The sequence below is a fragment of the Triturus cristatus genome, chromosome 2_1 (genome assembly GCF_964204655.1).
Source record: "Triturus cristatus chromosome 2_1, aTriCri1.1, whole genome shotgun sequence".
NCBI classification, from domain to species: domain Eukaryota; kingdom Metazoa; phylum Chordata; class Amphibia; order Caudata; family Salamandridae; genus Triturus; species Triturus cristatus.
In genome coordinates this window covers 468,202,358-468,226,187 of record NC_140581.1, presented here as the reverse complement: position 1 = coordinate 468,226,187, position 23,830 = coordinate 468,202,358, and the positions used below count along the sequence as shown (strand labels likewise).

General features: G+C 50.0%; 1 protein-coding gene across 3 annotated transcripts in view; it reads right to left on the bottom strand.

Moving 5' to 3' along the window:
- Nucleotides 1-1,590: 1,590 nt before the first annotated feature.
- Nucleotides 1,591-23,830, bottom strand: part of POC5 (POC5 centriolar protein) — a 373,162-nt gene continuing 350,922 nt past the window's right edge. For all 3 annotated transcript variants that reach the window (XM_085632288.1, XM_085632289.1, XM_085632290.1), the window contains 2 exons: nt 18,554-18,733; nt 1,591-2,677 (listed from right to left, as the gene is read on the bottom strand). In XM_085632288.1, coding sequence (XP_085488414.1) covers nt 2,534-2,677; nt 18,554-18,733 — 324 coding nt within the window. In that variant the 3' untranslated portion in view covers nt 1,591-2,533. The remainder of the gene's footprint in view (nt 2,678-18,553; nt 18,734-23,830) is intronic.

The following is a 23,830-nucleotide window of genomic DNA, read 5'->3' as shown; positions in this document are numbered from 1 at the left end:
GCGGATCTAGATGAAGGAATACGGTGACCTTGCTTGCTGGGACTACATTCCTCTGCACGTCTAGTACACACTAGGAAACTGTCCCCCGACTTCCCAAGAAAAGGCCTCAGAGAGGACATGTGGTCATAGGACAGCCTTCATGGCCTGTGCCTGGCCTCCGAAGCTGGACCCTTCGAAGCACTGAGCCAGGGCCAGGGTTGGGGCGCAGAGGGGCTCTGCTCGCTTATACTCCCCCGGAGTGTTTATTCACTTTCAGAATGAATCCTCCATATCTGTAGTGTCACGTGAGGCAGGATCATGGGATTCTGTGGGTGCGCAGCCCCCCCCCCCCCCCCCCCCCCCGAAACGTTAATCCTTGAAGCCCGGGATGTCAGGGTGGTGTCTAACTGGCTGGCTTTGAGGCGCTGCCAGAAAGACACGTTGGCGCTAGCTGGAGAGTTGTGCCTGGCTCCAAGGTCCACCTGTAGTGCCACTTAGTGGGAACTTGAACCAGGCGCTAAGCAGCGGTCGGATACTGGTGCGACCTGGCGATATGTGCCAGGCTCTCTCGTGACCCGCACCTGATGGCACCCCGGCATCTGCCCCTGGCAGTGATTCACGTAGCTCCATCACTATAAAGTTATTTCGAAAAATTGATCCCTTAAAACTTACAGTCTATAAAACAATCATCAGATCACAACATTTCAAGATTGTTGGAACGGGACGTCACGAAAAGATTTATAAGGGGGACGAACCCTTAGTAAACAGGAATTGGCCTGTCAACCAATCAAGAGACTGCAATAACAAGCGGCACTGAAAGCGATCGCTATTGTAAAATGTATGGGTGCGTCTGTAGCATAACTAGTGCTCATGTAAAGCGCTCTGATACCTCCGGGTCGAGTTCGCGCTATATAAAACTCCACCCAAAAAAAACAAGCATTTGCAATGCAATAGGTCTCGCATTGACGTGAGTTTGAGCTATTGACATTGCAAATAACAATGCCTTTTAGTTTTGTTTTCTTTTTATAAACATAAATAAAAGGCATTGTTATTTACAATGCCAGTGGCATAAACTTGCGTAACTGCGAGACCTATTGCATTGCAAATGCTTGTTTCTTTAGGATTCACTTTAAAACATGTATTTTTCATTATACACTTCCCTGGCTTCTCAGCCTTGTATCCTTGTGCACCTTTAGCGGTATGCACACAGTTAACAGATTCGATATAATGACAAAAGTAAGGGTACTTATATAGGGAAAATACAGGGAGCATGGGAGAGAATAAAGCTGTATAACTATGTTAGACAATTCATGGTCTGTTTCTCAGGTAGCTGTGAAGATTGTCCATGTTCGAAATCAGATAATACGGCTTATTTAAGAAATAAATGGCCAAAATTACAGGTTAGATTGACTGTGCGCCAATCTAACTACCAGCAGACAATAATATGTTAATCCAGCAGACAATAACATGTTAATCATAAACAGAATTGCACAGATTTCAACATGCCCTTTTACACAAAGGTTGCTCATTGGACACAGAAGGCAGCGGGGTGACTTCATATTACCGTAACCTCAATGGAAATAAGAATATTCAAAACATGACACATGAAGCTGGAATATCACATTTTATTAAAATAAATTATATGTAGAACTTATGCCATAGGATACAGTTTAAAATCATATTTTTTTAAAGCGTGTATATTCACAAATAAAATATTTGGACACGCAAGTCCCTTTTATGACGACATGTATGGACAAAACAGGTGTGCGTCCAACTCTCAAAGCAAGATAGAAATGCCACCAGCACAGATACCTATGTGAAGGACATAGAAACTAGTTTATACGGATTACAAAGAAAACCAAAAAAGGAGGCCTGATTTTCTTAAGCTTCACATTTATACCCATCCCAGTTGTAACTGTTCAACACCTCGGCTTCAGCATCCTTTTCCAGATACGGTAAGCGCCATATTGCATTGTGTAGTGGACACGTTATGCTGCTTCTTAGTACGCAAAAGAACCTCTTTAAGAGATCTTCATGGCGGGAGGTTTCCGATGTTCACACAAGCAAGTAGCAATTTGTGCACAACATCACAGCTAGTATACTTCTGGCCACAGAATGCATTAGGATTGCAGGAGTACTGACAGTAAGAACTTTGGAAGGAAACTGCCTATGAGCAAATATAAAGAAACAAAGACTGCCTATTTTTAACCAGGAAAAAACGTAAAACAAGTGATTTTAAAAGCAAATGATTGAAATGCTAATCATTTAATATATGTAACCTTGAAAACAAGTCTATATACATTTTAGCAAATTTCACATACATAATAATTAAAAAAGCAATTCTTTGTAATGGCACAAAATGGCTTTCAGTTAAACCTCCTTCCATAATCGATTTTTTGAAACATACTAATATTCAATATTTCCTGTTGATCAAGTCGGAAGTAAAATTAAGAAAACATAAGCACTGACAAAAAATGTTTTATGGTTGATAGGGCTCATAAATGTTGGCAAAGGCTCTTCACAAAAAATATACTTTCGAAATAGAATATACATTTCAGTCAACCACCTTTATTGTCTGAACACCAAGGTGTGGGTGATGAGTTCTGCTGCTTTGTCCAGAAATCCTTGCGTTCACAGAAGTGGAACCTGGCTGTGCAGTTCGGGAATATTTCATAGCAGTTGCCTGTGATATGGTTTGCTTAGAAAAATAGAACAAAGATTGCATCAAAAATAAAGCTAAATACCTACATTTTCAGTTCGTCGTGGATACATATTCCATTTTTTAGTGCGCTACTCCTTAAAGTATTGTTAGCATTTTTACAAGGTCAGCGAGTTTTGGGTAGATTACCAAACAAAAACTGGCAAAATTCAGGGTTTTTTTAGATTGTTTGCAACATAAGGTTACTTTTACCTGCTTTTTTCTCCACGAATATGAGGTTTTCTAAACATATGTCAAAGTCTTATACCCAAAACCAACCATAAGTTCATGTTTTGGCGTTTCTCAATCATACACAGCATGGAATTAGTATGTGTAGGGCTTGGCCAACTCACCACAGGTGCCAGGGCCTGCAGCCCCCCCCCCCTATGCTGCACACATCCTTTGGCTGTGAGCAGCAGGGGTTGTCTGCAGGGCCAGCTCCCAACCTGCCATGTGTTGCCAAGCCCCTCTATGCTCAGCCTTCAGCAATGTGCAGAAGCCATTTGCTGCAAGGCCAAACCAACCGCAGGCCAAGTGCAGTGGGAGTTGACTGCAGATCCTGACCAAAATAACAGTTTATTGTGCGTTTTGGAAATGGATGAGGGGGGAGAGATTTATGTTTTCCCTTTTTGGTGGGGAATTCCACTTTTCAAAACTTTTTTGGGTGGAACTCCATTCTCCTCCTCCCCAATCCACTTGTTTGGTTCCTGAACACCGGATGTGCACCTTACACTCATTATAAGAGATATAAACACTTTTGGGTGTGAAGAACAAGTTATCTGGTAGAGACAATATCTAGCTGCAGATTTCTTACCAGGCATCAGACTGGATCCAGAAACTTTGCGTGAGCAGTACTTCTGCGCACCGTTGGGTGGCTCCATTCGGCTTCGTGTGAGGTCGGAGTTGTTAGCATAGGTATCGACGTCATGGTCAGCTATATAGAAGCCACCCAGGTGCGCTGACGTCCGTTACCAGAGCCATGAAGTGAACTGACGTGTGTAACTAGGGCCCTGCAAAGGGAACAACCCTAGCCCTATCAAATGAGTCCGCAGAGCATGGAGGCATGGGTAAGTCTGTAAGGAAATGCAGCTAGATCTGGTCTCTACCAGATAATGCGTTACTAGAGGTAAGTAACTTGTTCAACTGCTAGAGACTTCTAGCTGCAGATTCCTTACCTTTAAATTAGATACCCAAGCCATACAGTCCTGGCGGTGGGCAGCGGACACATTTTCTACACTAAAAAGTCCTGCCGGACCAAATGGGCAAAATGTCCGTCCCTGCGGATCGGACTGTCCAGGCAGTAGTGCTTGGCAAACGTGTGCAAAGACGCCCATGTTGCTGTCTGGCAGATGTCCAGGACTAGGACACCCCGAGCCAACGCTGTGGTTGCAGCTTTTCCCCTGTAGAATGGGCCCGTGAACCCTCAGGAAGCTGTGTCCTACTCAGGGCATAGAAGATCTTAATGCAGATAATGACCCAGCACGAAATGTTCAGTTTCTGCACTGCCCAACCTTTTTTACCTCCCACGTAACCAACAAAGAGATGGTCATCCCACCTGGAACTATTTTGTGGGGTCAATGTAGAACAAGAACACTCTTTTTGGGTCCAGACAGTGGAGACAATCCTCTAATTAGGTGGACAGAGTAACTGATTGACCCAGATGGAATGGAGTCACTACTTTTGGCAAGAACAAAGCATGGGTGTGAAGCACCCCCTTATCCACAAAAGGCATCATGTAGGGAGGCTTGTATGATAAGGCCTGCAACTCACTCACCTGTGGCTTTAAGGGAGCAGACATGAGAAATGTGAGGACCAATTTAAGGTCCCACTGTGGCATGACAAAGGGCATAGGGGTAAACATATGTACAAGCCCTTTCAAGAACCTATTTACAATAGGGGACTTGAATAAAGAGGGTTGGTCCAGCAATCACAAGAAAGTGGACAGAGCAGAAAGATAACCCTTAAAATTACCCATAGCAGAGCCCTGCTGGGAAAGGGTAATAAGAGAAGAATATTACACAGAGAAGCAGAAAGAGGGTCAGTAGACCTTTCTGATCAATATTTTACACATTTTTGCCAACGGCAGGCGTATACCGTCTTAGTGGAGGGGCGCTGGGCCACCCAAAAAACATTACATACTTCGGCAGGAAGGTCGAAAGCTATCAACTGGCGCTGCTCAATCTCCAAGCAAGGAGGCAGAGAGTTCACAGGTTCGGGTGGGGGACCCTTCCCTGAAACAGAAGATCCTCCCGAAGGGGCAGATCTGAGGATCGATGTTCACAGCTTTTACGAATGAATACCAGACTCTCCGTGCCTTGTCCGGAACCACAAGCATGATTTGGGCCTGGTTGTTCTTGATCTTCTTGAGAACACTGGGCAAAAGTGGTATGGGCAGAAAGGCGTACAGGAGGCCTAAGCTCCACCTGCGAAGAAAAGCGTTGCAGAGCGATAGCTGGCTTATAAACTCCAGCGCACAAAACTGCTGATATTGTGCGTTCTCTTCGAAGGTGAACAGATCTAACCAAAGCTCTCCCCACTGCTGAAAGAGATCTTGCGCCACCTCCGACTGGAGACGCCATTCGTGATCTGGTAAGCATTGATGGCTGAGTTTGTCCACCCTGGCATTCAGAGAACCTGCCAGGTGTTGAACCACCAGGGTTATGTCCTGCTGTTCCAGCCAAGTCTAGAGCTGCAGGGTCTCTTGACAAAGAGTCCACAACCCCACCCAGCTTTCGTTGAACTACCACATGGCGGTGGTGTTATCCATAAACACTTGCACTAACTTCCCCATGACAAAGGGAAGAAAAGCTTTCAGTGCCAAGCGAATTGCTCGAAGCTCTAACAAATTGATGTGAAGCCTCGACTCTGTCAGAGACCAGTATCCCCTGATCTCCACCTCTCCCAGATGGCTGCCCCATCCCAGGAGTGATGCATCTGTCACTACTGTGTGATCTGGTATGGGAAGGGAGAGGGGTCTGCCTCTGACCCATACGCGGTTTATCAACCACCACTGCAGGTCCTTTGCAGTTCCTTTCAAGATTTGGACGATGTCTGAGTGATTCCCCTGATGCTGCCTGCAGTGGAACTTCAGGTTCCATCGCACAGCCCGCATAAGCCATCTTGCGTGATTTACTAACAGGATGCAGGAAGCTATGATTCCCAGCAGCCTCCGTCATTCTCACGGAAATCCAGGATAGAGGCTGAAACATCGGTATCATAGCCTGAATATCCTGGAATCGCTGCTCGGGAGGATAAGCCTGAAACTGCACTGTTTCCAGAACAGCTCCAATGAAAGGGAGCGTCTGAGAAGGAGTCAGGTGTGACTTCAGTATAGAAACCCCCAGCGAATGCAGGAGGTTCGCCGTAGTCTGGAGGTGGGAGACGAGAGCCTGGGGCAAAGAGGCATTCAACAGCCAGTCGTCGAAATAGGGGGAAGACTGACACATCTAACCTGTGCAGATGAGCTGCGACTACCACCATCACACTGGTGAAAACCCGCAGGGCGCTGGTAAGGCCAAATGGAAGCACGGTGAATTCAAAGTGCTCATGGCCTACCTTGAACCGCAGGTAACGCCTGTGGACAGGCAGGATGGGGATGAGAAAATATACATCCTGCAAGTCCAATGCTACCAGGCAGTCTCCTTGGTCTAGGGCAGACCAGACCTGAGCCAATGTGAGCATCTTGAATTTTTGTGAGCATCTTGAATTTCTCCTTTTTGAGCAAAAGATTGACGGTCGAAGGTCCAAAATGGGCCGCAACCCTTTGTTCATTTTTGGTATCAGACAGTAGCTGGAGTAGCAACCACTGCCTATGTCTGAAATCGGAACGCTTTCTATGGCTCCCTTGGCCAGGAGAGCTGTAACTTCCTCTTGGAGTAATGCTAGATGATCCTCCTCCAGCCATTCTTGAGTTGGCAGTAAAGTAGGAGGAAAAGAAAGAAAAGGTAGAGAATAGCCTTCCTGAATGATCTGCAAGACCCACTTGTCTGATGTTATGGATCTCCAGCAGAGGAGATGGTGTTGAGTTCTCCCTCTGACTGGAGCAGCATGGCCTGGCAGAGCCAAACTAGGAATGTTTGGAGGCTGCAGCTGCCGGGGGCTGGGTGGCAGACGACTTCTGGCTACCATTCAGAGGTCAGAATGAAGCGCGTCCATGTCCACGCACAACTTGGGGAGTCTGTGCAGTACGGGGCTGTAATATGGCTGATGCGGTTGAAAACTCCTTCCAGGGGAGAAGCTAGATTGGTCACCAGGTGTGACCGAAAGGCCCAAGGATCTGGCCGTAGCATGAGACTCCTCAAAATGCTCAAAGGCCGAATCCGCTTTCTCTCCAAAAATACAAGTCCCGTCAAAGAACATGTCTATGAGATTAGCCTGAATATCACACGAGAAGACAGATGTCTGAGATGTTCTCATTCAGGCATGGAACCATAGGGCCACTGTCGAAACAGCTCTGCGCAGCAAGTCACTTGTGTCTAAGCCACACCCAATGGTGAATTTTGCTGCATCTCTCCCATCCTTCACTGCCTTGGAGAGCACGGCCCTGGGCCTTCTCCGGGACTTGTGGCAGCATTTGGGCAACCATTTCCTAAAGGGTGTGCGAGAAATGTCCCAATATGCATGCAGTATTCACCGACTGCAATGCCAGACTGGTAGACAAAAACATTTCTTCCCAAGTGTGTCCAGCCTCTTGGATGCCCTATCCGAAGGGGCAGAAGGGAATGAGTCATGGGACGTTGAAGCCTAAACCACCAAGCTCTCTGGGGTGGGGTTTTGGCTGAGGAACCTTGGATCGCCCAGTGCAGGGCGATGGCGGCATGCAATTGTCCAGTTCACAGGAGCCCCTGTGCTAGGTTTGTACCACATGCCTAGAAGGACATCTGTTAATGCTTCATTAAAGGGCAATAGGATTTCGGATGTGGAAGCCAAAGGCTGAAGCACCTCAGTCAGGAGATTAGTCCTGACCTGCACAGAGGGCAGCTCCAGGCCAAGGACCTCTGCTGCACTCTTCACCACCATGGCATAAGATGCCCCCTCCTCCGTAGCCACACTAGATGGAGGGAACATACCAGTATCTGGGGATGTGTCCAATCCACTGGCTTCCCCAAGATCCTCATACCAGTCCAACCTTTCCACCAGAAGATCTAGTTGTTTTTCTAAATGGTATGTAGACCCCTCCTAATCTTCATCCATGCCTGAAACTTCCTCAAAATGCACAGGCAATGACATAGAACCTCTGGGATCTGCTGGCGCCGGAGTCGACCTTGATACGACTCAGAGTCGTAGGGTATCAGGATGGGGCTGGCACCACTGGTGGGCGCCGGAGGCATAGATTCCGAGTCCAACACCAGGGAAGGTCACATTGGCAAGACCAGCGTCGACCCAGAATCGCATCAATGAGATCCCACCGGTGCCGTGGGCAGAGCCAATGGCGTAGAACCTGGTGGGGCCTCCTCCGACCCAGCTGGGCCCGAAGGCAGTCTGGAGGGATCAGCCCGCTCAAATACGCAGCACATGGCCTCGTAAAATTCCTTCATTTGAGCAGGGGTTGCTCCAACTCCTGGAAATGGGGCGGAGTCGAACCTGGCCCCGGCTGTGCAGAACTGTACCTAGAGCATCAATACTACTTACCTGTCTCATTGACGGTGACAGATGAGGTGAAGTTTGGACTTCTTTTTGTGCCTCTTTGTGAGAAGTGGACTTGGGGCTCCTGGAACCGTCCCGTGACCTCTTCTTCCTCGAACAGGATCAGGATCTCAGAGGATTCGCGCTGGACTGTGTCGACTGCTGGGCCACAAGGAGCTTCACAGTGATCGCTCCCGCAAGACCTTCGGAGTCATGGTCCGGGAATCAAAGCACAACTTCGTGTCGTGGTCGCGCAAGCAGACAAAGTGGGGGTCGGTTAAATACATGGAGTGGTGACAGGCACCACACGGTTTAAACTATGTACGTCTAGATGACATCCTCGACATACACGAAGTACAATTTTCCTTGACAAAATGTTAAAAAAGGCCTGTCAATAAAGAGACAGTTGGTCGCTCTTTCTGGATCAGCGCTTAACTGGCACGGAAAGAAAAGAACTGACATCCGCGTGCCTGGGTGTCGCCTATATAGGTGAACATCACACGGAGCCAAACGAAGGCACACAGTGGTGTGCAGGGGTACTGCTCACGCAAAAGTTTCTGGATCCGGTCTGATGCCTGAGGAAATTCAAATGTAAGGAATCTGCAGATAGAAGTCTGTATCAGATTTGGTCTTCTCCTGTTCCTTCTGAAGTGTCTCTATTGGAATGATAGGCAACAAGGTGCCCTGCTGACCCTTGCACATTCAATCTCCCTCTGCCATCCGGTGTACTACTTCTCATGCTTAGACTTTAACTATCTCGGGATGGCTGATGTGCAAAAATAGTAGCCATTTGTCCCCATGCTGGGCTTTATTTTGCAGAATTTGCATATACCAAGACGTGCATTAATTATTTTCTCCCCTTTCGGATGGGTGAAAAACTTCCTTGAGGAAGAGTTCAGAATAAAAAAGATCCAGAGTAGGTTGAAAGCCTCTGTCTTTCTTGGGCACAACGAAATACAGAGTAACATACATGCCCTATTTTGGCTGTTAGCACCAGTTCTACCACACCTTTGATTAACTGCGAAAGAACCTCTGGCCTGGGTGTGAGAATGATCTTTGGAGGTAGTACAGGAGGGGTGGGATGAAGGAAGGAGTCCTGGAAGGGCATGGACCCTGCAAATAGATTGCCGTGCCCAGTGATCCCTCATGAGGAACTTCGATCACTCAAAGTGGCAGGACCCCATTCCCCCACAGGCTGCATGTATTTATTCAAGGCTAGACTAAAGGGGTTTAGATGAAGGTGTCAGAGAAGATGGAAGAAGACTGCTGCTGCTGACCTCTATGGTTATTGACATCTATACTGCAAACAAAACTCACTGGACAGCTGAATGAGCCTGGTCGACTGAGGTCTCCAACAGGGCATGCTGTGGGAAAAGCCATGGAATTTGTGGTACTGCTGATGGAACCGTTGTGCCGGGGAAGTCAGGCCCAAAAACCAAGCAGTAGTCCATCCTTGTTTAAAGCATTTGCGAGCAGAGTCTGCATTATAGCCAAATAGCAGAGGCTATTAAGTGGCATGTCTATTAAAGATACCTGGGCGTCTCCAGAAAAACTAGTCATCCAGCCTTGGCAATAGATGGCGACAGAGGAGCTCATAGATCTGGCACCTGAGTCAAAAAAGTCCAGACCAGAGTAGAATAGGACTGTATTGTGTAAATGGTGAACAACCTCCACAAACTGATCACAGCGATGGTCAGGGAGATTAGGAATAACTAGCTGAGTAATCTCCTACAAAGCATAGGTGCATCCGGACAAAAGCTAAAGAGCACTATTTGAGCAAAGATCTAGGTTCCTTGAAGAAACAAACACCTCCCCCATGGCTTCAATCTTTTTTGACTCCTTATTTGAAAGCGAGGTAGGGAAAGAATCAGGATTTTGTTTTGAACACCAAGTTGACCTCACCACTAGACTCTCAGGAGACGTGCCAATTGTCAAGAATTTCGAATCCTGCTGATCAGGATGATCATGGGAAACAACTTAGCTACTGACAACCGGTGCAGACACTGGCTTGCTCCATGCACCTAAAATAGAGTATATGATAGCATTGTTGGAAGAGCAGCAGAGGTTCAGCGGCAAAAGCAGTATGCTGTAGAATCTTTTTGAGGAGATTTTACTTTTTTCCTACTACAGAAAAAGGTAGTTTGAGGACCTCCATAGTCTTATGCAGTACTGCATTAAATGAAGCAGGGATGCGTAGTGGGACAGCAGAGCAGTTTAAGGCAGTGCGCAGCAGGGTGCAAGTTCAAATATTGTTTCAGGGTACAGGAGGGCAGAAGAGCAGGAGACACTAGGTAACAGGGCCTGAGTGTGGTGGATCCAAGCACCAGATGGCAGCGCGACACTGGCAGGGCTGCGCAGTGGGAGTCTTGGAGCAACATGGCCTGATGGAAGAGTACTTCAGCTCCAGCAAGAGGCACATTGTGACAACTACAGAGTCCATGTCAATGTAGGACAAGGGAATCAGAAGGCTAAGTCATTATATGCCACACTCACCATTAGATGCTCCCACACTCACCATCAGACGCCATCACAGTAACCATCAGATGTGCGCAAGCACACCATCAGTTGCACACTGCTTAGTATTCTGTTACTATCAGCGTAAACAACACTGTGCGAGCCAACAGAGCACATGCTACAAAAACCCTAACAAAGGGGAAGGGAGAGGTGCAGGGCCTGGCTAGCTTGGGGCTGCTGGCCCGGCAGCCAGATTGCAATGGTGAGCAGCATGTGCCTCTCCTCCTTAGCCCACAATGAGGCCACGGGCAAGTGGTAGACGCCCTGTTCACAGCTGCAAGTAGGGCAATTGGCCAACTGTAACCGGTCCCCAAAAGAAATCATGAAAATTATGGCACATGGGACAGATGACACGTGGCTAGCCACCCACATCTCCAACAGAATTCGGGGGCAGTGTGAGCTGCCATGTCTCTCTCCAGCCAGCACCATTTTGCACCCTTTAAAGGCCTGGGACAAGTGATAGTAGTTGGCCCGGTGACCTATTTGAAATTGCCAGTTGGGAACCACCACACCAGTCAACAGTCCAAAACCACCTTGTACCTCCAAAAAAAGGTAGGTGGAAAAGGCTCAGGAACAGTTGAATCCGAGCAGCCTGAAACACTGCTAGTGGATGTTTTTTTTTTTTTGGTTTTTTTTTAAACCGTTTATTACAAAATTCAAAAAATATACAAAGATGGGCCTACAACCTTCAGGCCGGCCGCTAGCAAGCAAGAGGAGTATGCGATACAAACAATAGCGCGCATGCCGCGGCAAAGGGAAATGCACAGGAGTTAGAAGCGGTGGTAGCCACACCCTCCGGACCCCACATAACGGTTTCATTTTAATATAAATAACAACAAAAAACAAATCCACAAGGCAACCCACAATCGGAAACAGCAGCATGTGCTCCCCTAGAGGGGGGACCCTACCAATCCATAGGAGTATCAAGGGGGGGGAAAAGGTCAGGACGGGGACTAGGGGGACTCAGTGCCCGGCACCGGGGAGATAAACTGGTTAAGGGGACGGGGCCGGTGACGGATCGGGCAATAACGGCGGGGTACAGATTCCCCCGCGGTAGGCGTTCCAGGGGCCCCATACTTTCACCCATGTCCCAGGCTTACCTCTCGCAACATACACTACCTTTTCCCGAAACATGCACCAATCCATGTTATCCTTCCATGCCGAGACAGTCGGCGACCTCTGGGAACCCCACAGTTGAGCGATGTCGCGTTTGGCCACCATATATCCCAGAGTCACCCACCACGTCTGCGGCACCGAGTAGTCGGTTGGCTCCCACACATTCAGAAGGCATCTCCTCGCTTCGGGCAGCAGCGACACACGCGTAACCACCCGCAGGACCTCATGCACACCACGCCAGAATCGCTCCACCTCCGGGCATTCCCACAAAATATGGAGAAAGGTCCCCAAAGAACCACACCCACGCTTACACAACCCGACCACAGCATAGCCCATACGCAGTAGCCTTGGCCCCGTAACATAGACCCTATGGAGTATCTTGAGCTGGACGAAACGAAGGCGGGCCGGTATGGCCACCTCTTTCGGGGAGGCCACCGCAGATACCCAGTCCTCGTCATCCAGCTCCAATCCATCGGCAACCCATGCCTCACGAAGGTTAGTCAGCAGTCCCGAGCGGTCATTGATAAGTTTTTTGTAGATTAATGAAATCGTGCTGTCCGGTACATGTCCATCTAGTACTCTATCCTCCAGAGGGGAATACTCCGGGATGGAGGCAACGTCCGGGAATACGGAGCATAGCGCATGACGGATCTGCATATACCGAAAGTACTCCCTGTCCTGCAACTGGAATTCTGTCTGCAGCATCTCGAACGTTTTGAACCCCCCCCTCGTCCAGAGATCACCCACCCTGCTGATGCCTATCATGTCCCACTTCTCAAAGCCCTTCGAGGTCCACAAGGAGCCCAACTGCTCAGATGCGTATAGTGGCGACGCCCGGGTCAAACGATCTTTCCACCCCATCGCCACATTAGCCGCGTGCCACACTCGTACCATGACACGCGTGGGGCCCGTCAGACGTGCGTCAAGCGAGCTGGAGTAAAGCGCTCGGTTATAATCGCCACCCGGCAGTAACATCTTATCCATTTCAAAGGCCGGGTTTAGAGCGGGCCCGTACAGGCCGTGATTAATCGCAGCCAGCTGGGAGGCCCAATAATACCGTTTGATATCCGGGAGGGCAATCCCCCCGTCATACCACGGGAGCGTCAGCTTCGCCAGGGCGATACGCGGTCTACCTTCCCAGAACAGTCGGCGCTGCAAACTCTCCACCTCGCGAAAGTAGCGCGCCGGGACGACGTCCATTGTGTTCTGCAGAGCATACAGGTAACGCGGCAGCGACATCATCTTAAACAATGCCGCCCGGCCGAGCGGCGAGAGCGGCAAGCGCCTCCAACGCGTGACATCCTCCTTCAGGCGCTGGAGGGGGGGAAGCAAGTTCTGACTATATCGGGCCTCCGCGTCCAGGGTAATGAAGACACCCAGGTACCTAAATCCCCGCGGGGCGATCTGGATAGCACAGCCCCGCGGAAGGATAGGATCCTCCCCAGAGAGAACATAGACGCACGATTTAGCCCAGTTGATGACAAGGCCGGAGTTAAGGCCAAATGAATGCAATACGTCGACCAGTACTATCAGTGATTTACGTGGGGAAGCCAGGTACAGGAGAATATCATCAGCGTATAGAGATACGCGGTCCTCATACTCGGGGGACCATCGGAGACCACGAATAGAAGGTTCCCACCGCAGCCACTCTGCCAGGGGCTCCAGGGCAAGCGCGAAGAGGAGCGGTGATAATGGGCAGCCCTGTCGCGTGCCCCTGCCCAGCTCAAACGGAGCCGACACTCTACCGTTCACAACCACCTGTGCCAGCGGGCCAGAGTACAACAATTTTACCCAACCGATGAATCCTGGGCCAAACCCAAACTTCGCGAGCGTCGCCCAAATATATGGCCATTCAAGTGTGTCAAACGCCATAGTGGCGTCCAAGGACGCCAAAATGGCCGGCTCCCGCATGAACGGGACACGTGCGAGCACCCCATGCAAACGCCGCAGGTTAAGCGCTGTGTTGCGATGAGGGATAAAGCCGGACTGATCCTGGTGAATCAAGTCACACACTACGCCGACCAGCCGATTGGCCAACACCTTGGCGAGAATTTTGGGCTCCGCATTCAATAGCGAAATAGGCCGATAGGATGTGACCCGGTCCCGTGGCCTCCCCTCCTTATGGATAACCACGATAGTAGCTAGACGCTGGTCTAGTGGGAGGGAACCCGCCGAGTGGGCCGCGAGGAACATAGCACGGAGATGCGGCGCCAGCGTATCTGGTCGCAGTTTATACAACTCGATGGGAAGACCATTAGGACCCATGGCCTTGCCGGAAGCGACCAAGCGTATGGCGAGGGCAATTTCTTCGGAAGTTGGAGCGGCGTCCAACGACACTCTGTCCTCCTCCGAAAGGGAAGGCAGCGCGATATCCCTGAGCAGGGCATGGGAATCCTCTTCAGAGCGGGAGGACACCGGGGAATACACCCCACGGAAATAGTCTGCAAAGCAGGAGACAATTTCTTCTGGTTCAGTGACACACACACCATTCTGTTTCTCAATCAACGGGACAACTCGACTCGCTCTCTCCTTTTTGTCCAGCCACGCAATCAATTTACCAGCCTTATCACCCACATCATACAGTCTCCCCTGTCGCTCTCTACTGAGGCCCCTGGCCGTCTCCGTGACGAGGGCCTTATAGGCCGCTTGCTTGAGTCGGAGAACATGTAATTTGTCATCCGTCAACCCACATTCTAGATCACCCTCCAACTCGGTTATCTCAGCTTCAACACGGGTCACCTCCTCCCGCTCGCGCCTCCGGGAATGGGAAATAAGGGACAAGGCCTCTCCCCGGAGTACCGTCTTGAACGCCTCCCACAGTGAGACCACCGATGACACAGACCCCACATTCTCGTCAAAGTAGCGCTTAAGGGATTTAACCAGCTCTGCGCGAATGGTGGGGTCACGCAGGTACCAGGGATTAATCGGGACCACCCTACCCTCTCCCCTCGGAAGAATATCAAAGTGCAACAAGAGCGGGGAGTGGTCCGAAATACCCCGTGCCAAATGGCGCACCTCCCCTATCCTCCCCACATGCGCCGCCGGAACCAGGACATAATCTAGCCGTGAGAGACTACCATGAGCCCCTGAATGGAAGGTGTACTGTAACTGCGTGGGATGTTTCAGACGCCAACAATCCACCAGCCCCAAGGTATCCAAGAGGCCAGACAACCACGCCTGGGCACGGGGGAGATCCCTAGGGGGGTAACGATCCACAGTTCCGGAAACCACAGCATTAAAATCCCCCCCCACCACTAGAATCCCCTCCGGAAGGCCAAGGAGGAGGCGCCCCAGATCCGCAAAGGTGGTCGTCTGCAGCCCCGGCGGGACATAGACAGACACGAAAACGACCACTCTGCCCTCCATTCTACCCACCAAAACCGTGTAACGTCCCCTGTCGTCATGGAGCACCTCATCAATCTCCAACGGGAGCGAGTTCTTAACCATAATGCCCACACCCCTTGAACCAGACGTGAAGCCCGAATGGGCCACAAGGCGGTAGCCCCGTCGATTCATAGCACAAAAGGAGTTGCCAATGAGGTGTGTCTCCTGCAGAAAAGCTATATCGGGCGAAATTCGCTTCAAGAACTGCAGGACCACACCTCGTTTTATCCTGTCCCCCAATCCATTGACATTCCAGGACAACAGACTCAGTCCCCTACCCCCCATCATAAACAGAAGCCATCACTCGTCCCCCAGAGAGCACTTTAGAAATAACACAACGATAATTTTGCCTTGTGGTGTAAACGAACAACACCCCACCCCAACCCAACCCACCCGCCCCAACAAAACTCCCCCCTCCCTGCACCCCTGCATGAGCCCAGACAGCCCCCCCAACTTGCAGTGTGCCTGTCGCCCCTATATAATGAAACTAGCTAGACCCCCTAGAGGAGGAAAGAGTACCCCTTCTAGACCCCACACAACCTCCAAGGGAGGGGAAAGAACAAAGACAGAAGCTTGGTCGAAAGTGGCATCATAGGCGTCCAGAGTCAGGCCCAACATCAACCCCTCAGTCCCGATCCAGTGGGCCGTCTCCTCCCGCCGCTCCCCCCCCCCACCATCTCGATCACTACCCCCAGACAGAGTGTCCAGCCAGTCCCCGGCCGCTTCGGGACGATCAAAAAAGTGCGTGCGACCATCCACCTCTACCCGCAGCTTGGCCGGGAAGAGCATGGCGTATTTTAAGTTCATGTCCCGGAGCCGGCGCTTGACGCCCAGGAAACTCAGTCTCTGCTTCTGGACCGCTTGGGTAAAATCAGGATAAAAGTTCACCTCCATATTTTCCAGCTTAATCGGCCCTTGCAGTCTGGAGGCTTGCAGGATCGCGTCCCTGTCCCGAAAGTTAAAAATCCGGGCAATGAGAGGCCGCGGAGGGGCTCCGACCTTCGGCCTTCCCCCGGGAACTCTGTGGGCCCTCTCCACGGCAAAGAATTTACTCAGTCCCCGAGGCTGGAGATGGGTAGCGATCAGGTCCTCTACAAAAAGATCCGCCGCCGCCTCCTCCCGTCCCTCGGGTCCTCCGATGATGCGGATGTTATTCCTCCGGGCCCGACTCTCGGAATCCTCCAGGCGCCGATCCATAAGCGCACTCGCCTGACGAAGTCGGTGCACCTCCGTTTGGAGGGCCGCCACCTCAGTCGTGAGGCCCGACGCGGTTTGGGCCAAAGAATCAACCCGGTCGTTGGTCTTGGAGAGATCAGCCCTCACCAGGCCGACATCCACGAGGACCGCGTCGATCTTATGCGCCAAGGTGTCGAACCGCTGGCCCACCGAGGCCTTCATCTCAGCAATGGCGCCCATGACGTCTTGCAGAGTCAGATCCGTGGGCAAATCCGGGGCATCAGGGGGGCCCTCAGAGGACTTGTGCGGTCCGCCGGGAGATCCCTTCTGGAGGGTATAGCGGTCCATGATGTTGGCCTGATGTACGGCGCCACGCCGGGTCGACTTGGTCTTCGACCGATCTCCATCTTGTTTCGCGGCCATCGCCACGGGTCTCACACCCGCACCAGCTACGCCGTCGAGGGCAAGCAATCAAGGCCACGAGCTCCGGGGGGCCACCCCAGGTCGGCGGGGTGGGTCACAGCCGGCAGGCAGGCCGGGTCTCCCAGCGAGGCCACACCAACACAAAGAGCTCCGCGATCTCACTTGCAGAGACGGCAAGGGGGTGCAAAAGTGAAAGCGAAAGTGCGGGGTACGCGACTCGCCAGGCCCAGCCCGCCGTTGTTGTTCACTTTGCCACTGGGTCACCCCCCAGCGCAAATCCGGGGTCCGGCGAGAAGTAGGCCGCAAACTTCAATCGGTGCTCACTCCGGTACCCGAAGTCCGATTCGAGAACGGGAAACGGGTACCACCTCGGCTCAGGCTCACCGACACAGTCCCCTCAACCGAGGCAGGATGAAGACAGGATAAACGTAGGAGGTTGCGGAGGTCCTCGGGAGCCTCGCACCTACGCGGCCATCTTGGTTGCGCGCTAGGCTCCTCCGCTAGTGGATGTTTTTGACTGATGAACCATTGCAAAAGGTGTATAGCAATAAAAACCGATAAAATTCATCAACAAAAAAAAAAAAGACCAGAAGTTTACAAGTTACCTTCATATAATCTTTTAACACTGACATATCAGGAGTATGCTATAACATATGATAAGACCTTAAACATAATAAACAGTGATACTTCGTTCCACTTGAGAATAAGAAAATAAACTGAATATTCCACAATAACTCTCATTGTCACTCCAAGTGTTTTTAATGGGACAGCACCCCTTTTTAGTCAAAGCAAACTGTTGGAAAATCATGTAAATTTAACTAGCGATTTCATACTCCATTGGATCTTTGAACTATCACAGCATTTTAACTTTTGTATCAACGGTTCACCTTTTTACCTTCATTTTTTATGCACCGATCATTACGTTTTTCCAATTGTAAAAAAATAATACAAGTTTTTTCATCACTGCAGCCAACGATACAAAATTCCACACACTCAAACACGCTCTTGCCCACTCTGTTAGTCACATCAAATTTCTACCTTTCACAGGTAGATTAAGATGAAAGGAGCAGTAGATTAGGTAACGGTAGTACCTTAATATGTTTTGTGTTATAGTCCCTGTTGATCCCACCGCTAACCTTGACATCGCTTCAACTCTATGTTCACTTGGGACGTAAAATTAGAACAGTGATGACAGCGATAACCACAGATCGTGAACAAGGATAATGTGTAATGCACGGCTTGCACGCAGAGCCCAGAGAGAAGGCCAGGCCTTGCACTCACTGTCCTTATGGTCACAACCCACGCAGTGATTGAGTAAATGGCCTGGCCTTCAGCCATGGCCACTGATTCCACCTGTGCCCAGAGGGTAGGGTATAGGACCTAGGCATTGGCCAGGCCATGGGCAAAGATACCACATGGACCTAGCCCACTGCAAGAAGCCTTCTGCCACGTGCAGCTCTCCCACCCCACCCCCTACCCCCCACCCCAGAAAATTGTGGTTCCACAGAACCGACTGCGCTTTTGTAGCTGTACAGATTGGGCCCTGGGCGCCTGGTGCATTTTACAAGAACACCAGAAACAACATGTGATATTATGCATGTCACGAAGTTTACTTTACAGAACCCAAAAAGAGTTTACCTGCGTAATGGGATGATGCTTCTCCACGACAACAGAGCTCATTGGTGGTGATACACCCACTGAAGTTATATTGCTTCCAATTCGACTCGCCTTTTGTGCCAAATCTACACGTCCTGTGATTCTTGCTGTGATGGTTTTTCCAGCTTTCTGCTGAGCCGACGTTACAACTCTCGTCATAGGCTAAATTATAGAAAAACAAAAGACAAACTGATAAGCTACATACCTTGGTTACGCTTTTTATGAAGAATACCACCAGCTTTCAGAAATTCAACCATCCAACAACAAGGAATCACCGCTGGCGGCACCTGTTCACACCCCCCCCAGACATTACTGTTTGAACAGTACTAGCAGCACCATACAGGCACCACAGCAGCGGTGTGACTTCTGCTCAATTCACCTGCTTCGAAGTATCAAGGACGAAAAGAAAGAGCAAACTCGAAAAATTACAAAACAATCACTGTCCTCAGAAAAGGACGAGGTGGGAGGCTGATGAGGGATCCGCAGGTGGGATCCACCAGAAACAGATGTAAAAGGGCAGGAAAGCTCTCCTATAATAGGTACCTCTTTCCATGCATTCCTCAGTTCTAAAGACTGCCCACGACACAAGGAGGATATAAGGAACAAAGCAAGAACTAATCCAAGCCAGACATTGAGGCTGGACTTTCCAACGTCTGCAGCAAAGTACTGGGATCCTGCTCCCTCCAACAGTACAAACATTGCGGTCAGTCTTTGGTAGATTGTACGGCATCTTTATGGATTCAGGTATCTCTATGTGAATCAATTCACCCCACAACTCATTACAAAGCAAAAAATATATGTTAATATTCGGCTTCATCACGGTTAGACCTGTCAGCATTAGGGTGGCCTTTCCACCAACTTTTTGCCTTACTCCAACATTTTTGCTGATCTCGTTTTGCCGGCCTTAGGACTCTGTGCACATTACCACTGCTAACCAGTGCTGAATCAATCATCTCTGATTTGTAGGGTGCTGGTAATCACCCGCAAGCGTATCCAGGTGCTGGGTTCTTGCTGGGTTCAGTCGAAAAGCCAAGTCTCGAGTCCCTTTCTCAGTGGCGGCTCGCTTGGAACAGGGTTGGTGAGGGGAATTAAACAAAAATAAAAAAACTTACCTTTGCCGCATGCCTCTCCTCCTCTGTGGTTTGGACGCTCAGGCAATGCCTGGGGAGGCTAAGTATGTTCTCCATGGGGCTGTGCAACACATCCCAATGGAGATCATGTCAAGTGAGCATGACGGTTTGACCGGCCCTTGAGGGCCGGCCAAACTGTCATGTGCACGTAGAGGAGTGCAAACCACTCTTCGCCTGCTGTGCCATCAGGGAGCCAGCTCCGCCGGCTCCCGAAAGAAAAAGAAAATAACGTTATCATTTTCTTTTTTTCACTGCTGCAATAGCAGTGGGGAGATGCTCCTCCACCGTAGCAAGAGGAGCCACGACGGCCCTTTCTCAATTCTGGGAGAGAGGATGTCGTTCAAAGGTGAAGGGGAAGGTGCAGGAAGCTGGTTCTGTATATACTATCCCATAGGAAGGTATAGTGTGCATAGAGTCCAGTGGATCCCCAGCGGTATAGCAGAGGCTAAAGTAGATAATACCTTACTTCTTTTGTGGTAGTGTGGTTTAGCAGTCAGGCTTATCAGGAGGGTAGTGTTAAGCATTTGTTGTACACACTCAGGCAAGAAACGAGGTCACACACTCAAAGACTGAATCCAGACCAATTGTTTTTATAAAATGTTATTATTTTATTTCTAGAACCAAGATTCACTTAGTAGCAGGTAAGTTAAACTCTTCATACAACGTTACCTTCAGCAAGAGAGTGAAAGCTGGATTTGCAGGAACAAATCAGATTACTTTTTGCAGTTGAGAAAATTGTTAAAAAAATGCTAGTAAGTACTTTTTGATTACATTTTTGGTTTGGTACAATACATACTCCTAACAGTTTACACAACACAGAACATTTGTACGCAGGTTAACTCTTGTGCAAGTGATAGATTACAGTTTGTGCAGTACAAGACAGTTCAACACTAGAGAAAAACCCACCATTCAGTCCTATGGGAAATATGAAGTTTAAGTTACAGGTGAGTAAATCGGTTTTGGGATTGGAGTTTTGGGGGGTAGAACCAAGGTTCCTCAAGGTTCAGGTTGCCACTCAAGGGGCACCACCAGCAGCACTAGGGCAGCTGGGCGCAGAGTGCAGGGTACCAATGTTAGCCAATGCAGGAAGGCAATTCGCAGGGTTAGGATCAGGGCAAAGGGGTTCCCAGGTTAGCACCAAGTCCACACCACTAGCGGTGCCGGGGCAGCCAGGTGCAGGAGGGTGCCTAGTAGTTGTCGGGAGCCCAATGAGTTTCAATGGAGGATGTTGATCGTGAAAAAGGATTGCAGGCTAGACCCAGAAGACTAGACTAAGGGAACCAACAACTGGAGAATGAAGAGTTGCTGGACACCATCGGTCGGGCACCTCAGGTCACAGGAGCTGTGGATGCAGGGGTGTATTTACGTGTTTGGTTCTTCACACCAGTCACGATTGGTGGGTCCCTTCGGATGGAGGCTGCAGGCATTGAGGTAAAGGTCGGCCAACGCTGGATCACAGTTCAGGATCCCCGAGGGGACCTCGCTGGGGTGTTGGGCCACTTGAACTTGGACATGGGCATCAGGTGCCAAGTGGTGAGGACTCACAGACCGGCCAGACGTGTAGGGTTGGCAAAGGTGGGCACACCTCCCTTCCTGGCTAGGTTTTTCCACCAGTTCTTGCGCCCAAAATGGGGGTCAGAACTGGTCGGAGCCAGTTGTTGATGACAACAAAAGGCTGGGGTTAGCTAACGAAGGCGGCAGGCCTTTGAAACTCCCTCTTACTCTTCAAGGACCTTGTCCATTCTGGGGGAGGAGGCAAGGCACCTCTGCCTAGGATGTGCTTTGTTCCCGGACCCAGATAGCTCTCTACTCAGGGGTCCAGAAACCTGTCTGGTTGTGGCAGATGGCTGGGAGCAAGTCAGCAACCAGACTGAGTTAGTCGTTTTTAGGGGGCATCTCTAAGATGCCATCTGTGTGCATTTGTCATTAAATCCAACACTGGCATCAGTGTGGGCTTAATGTGCTGGGACGTTTGATAGCAAACTTCCCAGACTTCAGTAAAACCATTATAGATCTGTGGAATTCGTGTTGACAAATTCACAGCCCCTGTACTCAAAATGGCTTCACTGCACTTATAAATGGCTTCACTGCACTTAGTGTCTGAATGGCACAGACACTGTAGGGGCATATTGGTCTTTAGGACTGTAAGGCCTGCTAGAGGGGTGTCTTACAAATGCCACAGGCAGTGTTTGGTGGGCATGGCACACAAGGATGTATGTAAAAACACAAGAGCGACCCCTCTAACACAGGGATGTGTGTCATGTCGACTCTGGTTTGGTCTGCATCAAAACACCCAGTCGGCATTGACAGGGCAGGGGTGCTAAAGTGAGGGGTCTACGAGGGTGGCATAATACATGCTGTAGCCCTCAGAGGTCATCTGTGGTCAATAGGCCCTTGGTACCGGAGGTACCTTTGAAAAGGGACTTGCAGGTGGCCCAGAGATGTGCCAATTGAGGATGCAAAGGTACAATTTTTGGAAAGAGCACAGGTGCTGGGGCCTAGTTAGCAGGATCCCAGCACACATGCCAAGTTGGCATCAGTTATGTGGCAACATGTTAGAGGGTAACAATGCAAAAAGGGGCACTTTCCTAAAGAAGGTTGTTCCAGGAGTTGGCAGCAAGTTAGGAGGATTTTCCTCCACTGTAGGTTTGGCGGAGCCGAGGAGAGTATGCGAGGACGAGGGAGACAGAGCGCAGATGTCTGGAGGGTTGGTCGAGGTTCAGGTGGCGGTTGATGTATGCTGGTCCTTGTAGGCGTGTCACCATCTTGAATTGTATCTTTTCTAGATGGGGAGCCGGTGGAGTTTTTTGCGGTGGAGTGGTGACTAGGGCGTGAGTGACAGTGTTCCGGGTTTTAACGGGGAGTCATCTGAAGATCTTTCAGAGCATGCTAAGGGTGTGGAAGCAGGCAGAGGAGACTGCGTTGATCAGGCATTTCATAGTTACTTTGCGGTCTAGGATGATGCCATGGTGGCGGGAATGGTTTCTCAGTGTAGGTCCAAGTTCGGAGGGCCACCAGGTGTCGTTCCATGGGGAGGTGCTGTTGCCAAAAATCAGCACTTCCGTTTTGTCCATGTTGCGCTCCAGGCAATTGGTCTACATCCAGTCAGCAACACACGCTATGCAATTGTGGAAGTTGGCCCTTCTGGAGGAGGGTTCTTCTGAGAGGATGAGTTGGGTGTCACCTGTGTAGGATATGAAGTTGAGGCTGTGGGTTCTGACGATGTCGACCAGCGGCATTGTGTAAGTATTGAACAGGGTGGGGCTTGACGAGAAGTCTAACCTCTGTGTGTTTCCATCCGTTGAGTCAAAAATGCATGTAGAATGGAGGTGGGTTTGCAGCGGATTTCCTTGCTCCAGAGGTTGAGGAAATGCCAGGGACTGGGGCCCGTGGGTGTTACCAGACAAAGAAAAATAGGTGTTGGTAGAATGGGCCTTCCGTGATTTGAGGAGGGGGGAGTATCTGTCACCTACCACACTTGCACATCAGAAAGGCTCTGCCTGATCACACTCAAAGGGTTTGACACTAGTCTTTTGTGACCTCAGACAAGCTAGGGCCAGGAAATGTAGGCAGGAAATCCCAAACACCTCAAGGGGTGGAATCCTCCTGATCCATCTCCTACTTGAAAGTGGGCACCAGGTGTAAATATTGGACCTTCAGAACCAACTCTTCAGTACACCTCTGTACCTGTGGAATACTTAGAAGAACTGCTGTGCTGCTCTACAAGTTAGACTACTATTCGGCTGCCCTGCTGCCCGAGTGAGAAGGATTGGAAAAATCTTGAGCCCATGACCCCTAAAGTGACTCCAATGGTTAGTTGGCTGGCCTCCGTATGCTAGCCTCAGGCATAGGAAAGGCAATAACCTCCTTGAACCCAGCACCTAGCATCTTTCTGCTGAGAGGATTACCTCCCTCTTCCCCCACGTAGTGCCACTCCATTCCAGGACCCTTGGAACAGGACCTAAAGTTATTTTGCCAGCTCAGCTCTGGTCCAGTAAGCAGAACTGACGCAGCATGAAGCATCTACTTGTAGCTGCATCGTAACCGCTGCAGCCTGATATCCATGACGCGCAACTCGCATTACCGCCCGCAGTCTCCTCTGATCCACCTATGTGCATCACATCCTCGA